The 6,193-nt window shown below is 36.2% G+C and overlaps 1 protein-coding gene across 1 annotated transcript; it reads left to right on the top strand.

Annotated features, from left to right (window-relative positions):
• The first annotated feature begins 1,130 nt into the window (after positions 1-1,130).
• Positions 1,131-3,985, top strand: LOC127627248 (uncharacterized). The gene is made up of 6 exons (XM_052103589.1): positions 1,131-1,473; positions 2,008-2,144; positions 2,233-2,326; positions 2,885-3,056; positions 3,394-3,458; positions 3,653-3,985. Exons 1-6 carry the CDS (start codon positions 1,471-1,473, stop codon positions 3,983-3,985), a joined length of 804 nt encoding a protein of 267 aa, XP_051959549.1. The 5' UTR covers positions 1,131-1,470.
• The last annotated feature ends 2,208 nt before the right edge of the window (positions 3,986-6,193 follow it).

The following is a 6,193-nucleotide window of genomic DNA, read 5'->3' as shown; positions in this document are numbered from 1 at the left end:
ATACCATGGTCATTGAACCAGGTTTTGGTACTTTTGGCAGTGTGGGCAGGTGCCAAGTCCTGCTGGAAAATGAAGTCAGCATCTCCATAAAGCTTGTCTGCTGAAGGAAGCATGAAGTGCTCTAAAATGTCCCGGTAGACAGCTGCGTTGACTCTGGACTTAATAAAGCACAGTGGACCAACACCAGCCGATGACATGACTCCCCAAACCAACACAGACTGTGGAAACTTCACACTGGACTTCAAGCATCTTAGATTGTGTGCCTCTCCATTCTTCCTCCACACAGCAAAAACTGGAGTGTTAAAATTTGGGTGTTAAACATTTCCGAGTTGATTTCAACACCCAAAGAGTAATTTTAACACATTTAGAGTAAGATGGTGTTGGGAGTTGGAGTTATTTGACAGAGTTTATCATCAGTGTTAAACCAACTCCTTTAAAGATGTAATAATTAATACACTCCGCCCAGTTGCGCCCGCGCACACGCCACGCAGTTGCATTTCATTTCTTGGTTCGTAGGAAAAAGCGCCGCGAATGTCCTTGTGTAGGTTTGAACGGTAAGTCAAATTAAACCAAACTACTTAAACATTTATGATTGATGCAATGAATGCAACAGCAGCATGTGGAATATTACGTACAGTAGGCTACATAGCCTTACATAGAACATGTGGACAAGTTAATCATTTAAATCAAAACGAGGACATGAATTGTGGCCTACTTCGTGGTCACAATTTAGCCTAACGTTAACGTTACCTGCCATACATCTAAAATGAATTATTTTATTTATAATTAGGTAACGAATTATTAAGTCGTGGCCACGGTATCATCTCTCTCTTTATGCATGAATATAAACGATATGATCATGCATAACGTAGGCTACCACATATAAATCGTGGTCATGTTCTAATACGCTCCCTCGTTTTGATTTAACTAACAATGGATCAAATTATTGCAAGCCAAAATTTAATTAAAATGATGTACGTGACTTGTGTGCATCTGCATATCGAGATATTGATGTTAAAATTATATGTCGTGTAGCCATACAGTGTTCTTCATTTACACTGATCAACATTGTCATACGCATTTGCAGTTAAAAAAATAAATAAATAAATGCTGGTCCAGGTCAAGTACAGCGAACAGCAGAAGTATGTGAAACTGGATTGTATTGATGGACGGTTTGACTTTATGCTATTTAATCTAAAAGGTATGTTTTATTTCACTTGATTCAAATATGATACATATTTTATATATAAATGTTGTATTTTATTTATATCAATGTTGTATGATTTCTTAATCTTTACATGTAAAGTACATTCAGTTTTATCTTCTCATCTTTTTCAGTCATCGAGAGATTTTGCTTGCCTCCGGATGCAAAAGTTTTATTCAAGGATGCAACAGGGACTGAAGTCGATGCAGAAATATTCAGCGACCTCGTTGGACAAAGCAATGTGGTGCTGACCGTTTTCTCAAACGATGGTGAGTTTGATGAATGAATTTGAAAGGAGGAAGGTATTAATATTATCAAGCACTTTGAATAAATATATGATAAATGAGCATGTAAAAGACATGTTTCTGATCCTTGTGCTGGTCATTAACATATTTAATATTTTTTAATTCTTTAGAATTTTCAGACTACTCTTCCATATCTGAGACATCTGACTCATGCAGCTCAAGTGCATCAACTGTAATCTTAGATGAGGTCGCTAACAAAAGACCAAGAACTGAGTATACATCTGCACTGTCTGCTAAACAGGTTAGAACAAAGCTTGATTTTTGTGCTACTCTTAAATGGTTAGTTCACCCAGAAATTAAAATCATGTCATTAAAAAAATCACCCTTGTTTCATACCAAATCAGCAAGACTTCTGTGTATCTTCGGAGCACATATGAAGATCTTTTTTTTTCTTTCTTTATTAGTGGCAGAATTAACATTTTTGTGTGAACTATTCCTCCCCCTTTGAGTTTCTACAAATGTGTGAATCACCATTCTCATGTTTTTATTTTTTATTAGTTGGTTGAAGATGTGCTTAAATTCAAGTCTGGTGGTGAAGCAGTACTACAGGAGTATCAAGAAACAGAAACTCTTACAGATGCCACAAGAAGACACATGATAAACATTCTGGTGTCTCACATGATTGATACACACGGGTATTTGTTTTAGCATGTTTTTTTTACACTCCAATAACTGAATTGTCATTGTGTAAATTACGATAACTAATTTGATACTTTCTCTTAGGCAACTCCCAACTAAAGCAATCAGAGAACAGTATGCTCATGGCATCGTGGTGCTGTTCCCTTCCCTCAGAGATCCATATTCTAAGAAAGGCTACGTAAGTCATTGTTATTGTTTGCATGGCACTTTAATGTCATACTTGCAGTGTTATGACACAAGCTGTTTCTATGACACTGAAATTTGATTGTTTGATATTTTAATCCTAACATGACAAAGGATTAAAAAAAAAAGTATATTTCAGGAACACTTCTATGATGCTGCAAGCAACACAGGATACATCGCCTGGCGTATGAAAACAGTCCACAGGAAGATTCGTCGAGGATCTGTGGTACAAGACAGCTCTCTTGATGTTTCTCCAGGAGGCCCTAAATGCCAAAGGGCTACTAATTTTGAAGATCAGCTTGATGGGGATGCTTGCAAAGAGGCCATGTCTTTGCTCAACCATGCCACAGAAAAGTTACTAATTTTCCAGAAGATGAGACAGACCTTTCAGCATCGCCAGAAGCTTGTTAAAGATCCAGGCTCTAGTGTTGATATCCTCTCCACCTTCCCAAGATTCCTGGATACAAAGGGGCTGGTAAGTTTGGAATAACATGTTTTCAATGGCATGCAAATTGAGAGTATTGTTTATAGTTTAATATCTTCTTTCTTAAAGGTGGATCAAGACTTCACTCTCCTCTTTGATGCTGAGATATCCTCCAGGCTGCTTCAAAAGTGGGACACGTTCTTCAGGCCAAATGTCATAAAAGAAGCCAAGCAGCTATCATCAACAGCAGAGTTGAGTCAGTTGTTGCTATCAGCAGAAGGTGATCTTGACGAGGCAAGAAGTAAGTTGTATTTGATTTAATTGTTTTGGAGGATTTGCTAAATTTGCAGTTATAGTTACTTGTATTGTTTTGATGAGAAAAATATTAAAATGAGCAACACCAAAACCTATAAGATGGTTGTTTTCTGGATTAGTTTGTTTAATCTGGAAAACAAATTTTAGGCTAAACATGAACAAAACAAATTAAGGTTTAGAATGCTCTCTGTTCTTAATCAAACTTAAAAAGTATTACATTTAACTATTTCAGTTAATTAATTCATGTGAATCTTTGTCTTCAGTCTACGACCAGGAAATGGCATCCCTTCTGTTACTGATACATCTTCTTCCACCACTACCAGGAGGACCGAAGTCTCCAAAAATCAGTGCATGTAATGCTGTTGAAAGACTTGTAATCTTTCATAAGGTAGTGGCATTTTAATAATGTGTTGTTGGTTGCTCAAAACATGAATGAGATTAAAATCAAGTCTTCATTGGCATTCCCATATTTCACTAGTCAATGAGTCAATGTTTGAAAAATCGCTTTTATAATGTTGTTTTCTCTGTGACATTATGCACATTATTTTTGTGTCTAATGTTCAGTGTTCATCCTAACCCTAGTCATGCTCCAGTTTGGAGGAGCACCTCCGAAACAACCGGCATCAGCACCCGTACCTCCTTGCAGTTGGACGTCAGAAAAGCAAGACTGACAGCTTCTACATCACCTTGGATAAGCATCTCATCCCATGCCAGGCAAACCGCTCCCTTGGGGAATTTGATGAACTTTTTAAGGCACATTTTGTGTTCAATTTGTCCTATGATACTGCACTTGTGAGCTTTTACACATTCCTGCAGACAACAGTGTATAACATTGATGTAGGGAAAATGAAGGAGTCACCCAGAGTCAAAGACTTGAGAGCCAGACTGCTTAATCAGACAGTAACCTTGTCTTAAAATCTGAGCATTGTTGAGAGAATGCTGATCTGTTTTATTTGTCAGACACAGCACCACAGCAGTCAACAGTTGATTTCACATTTAAGAGGTGAACATAGTTACTATCCTGGTTCTAAGTTCAAGTTAATTTGTTCACAGCAAGGTTGTAGGCATCAGTTTCAAACGTATGCAGGTTTTCGTAAGCACCTTAATAATGTTCATAGCAATGTTCAGAAAATTGCTCTAACTTCAACAGTTGGATGTTCCTCGAGTCAGCCACTTGCAAGTTCATCTCGAGTAGATACTTTAGATGACCAAATGAATCCCCAGCATGAATCCCCTTGTTCCAGTGTTTCTTCTGAGAACAATGATTCTGAGCTTACTAAAGATTCAACTAAAGAATTGTGTGAATCCATTGTGGCAAAATTACAGGGAAGTGGGATTTCAAACAGTTTAGTGACCTCAATTGTAGGAGATTTAGAGGAACTAACAGATACACTTCACTCACAAGCAAAGCATAACATGCTTTCTGCTTTACCTACAAGTGACCCCTACAAATTTGTGATAAATGAATCTTTTGAAAAATTAGAAAACCCATTCACAAATCTGAATACCGAATGGAAACGAAATAAATACTTTAAAGAAAAATGGGGAGTGGCTGAACCAGTTGAGATAACACTTGGAATGAGATATGACAGCAGACTAAATCAGAAATCTGGTACTTATGACCAAGTACCAGTTAAAGATACTTTTGTTTATGTGCCAATTTTAGAAACCTTGGAATTCATGTGCAGAAATCCAGACATTTGTGATCTCCTAAGGAAAGACTGTAGATTAGAGACTGACACTTTTACAGATTTTAGCGATGGCAGTTATTTTAAAACTCACCCTTTGTTTACAACCAAGAGACATGCATTACAAATCCAAATATACTATGATGATTTTGAAACTGCCAATCCCCTTGGCTCCAAACGTGTAATTCACAAAATTGGCTGTCTTTATTTTATTGTAAGAAACTTGCCCCCCAAATTTAATTCTGTTTTAATGAACATTCATTTGTTATCACTTTTTCACACACAAGATATAAGTAAGTACGGTTTTAATGTCATACTGGAACCCTTAATAAATTATATAAAGATACTGGAAAGCCAAGGGTTAAGTCTTCCATTTTCAGATGAGCAGATTTATGGCACCATTGCACAGAATTGAGTTTGTTGCTATTGTTACTACAAATAATGAACATTGTGTTTTCGCCTTGTCTCACTTAAGGCATGACAGTTTATTTGAAGCACTTGATTGCTGACCACCATAAATTATTTATGTACTTGTACCCACAGAAATATTTAATACCCAAGCATCATTTTATGATCCATTACCCCTCTTCAATTAGGAAAATTGGCCCCTTATTATTTATGTGGTATTTATTTATGTTATTTATGAGGTTTGAGGCCAAACACAAGATGTTCAAAGATTTTTTTTAAAATTTCAAAAACATAACAAAATCGTTGGCTAAAAGGCATCAGATGGCCATTGCTTATCATTGGGAATCCTTTACCCTCAAACATAATGAGTTTGGGCCGATTAAATCATTTACCCTTAGAGAGGAGAATGTGGTCAGCAATCATATCCTTGAAATGATCTTGTCAAAAGATGCCTTCTCAACCAGTTGGGTTAAAGTTGATGGTGTCGAATATAGAGCTGGACTTGTCGTTTGCAGTGCAATGGAAAATGAAATGCCAGTCTTTTGTCAAATAAGTGATGTACTTTTGGTTGACAATCTCATTTATCTATTGGTAAACAAACTATTTACAGAGAATTTTGATGAGCATCTTCATGCATTCAGAGTACTACGAAGTGAGGAAAGGCGTGTTATAAAAATGTCAGAGATTAAATTTTGTAAGCCATTTGATATTCAAAGCTCATACAGTGTTGAAGATGAAAGTTTGTATATCATACCTTCTTTTGCAATGTTTTAAATCAACTTGAAATTGTACTGCAAAAGAGAATTAAAAATAAACAAGTTGATTGAAATTATGTTGTGTGCTGGAGTTTATTTAACTATGTTTAGTAGTTTTTTTTGACACTGATTAAAACTAATTCTACGTTAAACATGTAACTCTGAACAGTGTTGTTTTTCTGTATCCCTTTTAGTGTTATTTTAACACTTTATAGAGTCAAAGAAGGAACTCTGGCATAGTGTTAAATTTTTAACTCTTGTGAAAGTGTTAA

This window comes from Xyrauchen texanus, chromosome 33 (assembly GCF_025860055.1).
Source record: "Xyrauchen texanus isolate HMW12.3.18 chromosome 33, RBS_HiC_50CHRs, whole genome shotgun sequence".
NCBI classification, from domain to species: Eukaryota; Metazoa; Chordata; class Actinopteri; order Cypriniformes; family Catostomidae; genus Xyrauchen; species Xyrauchen texanus.
Note: the sequence above shows the minus strand (reverse complement) of the source record. Positions and strands in the feature narration are given on the sequence as shown.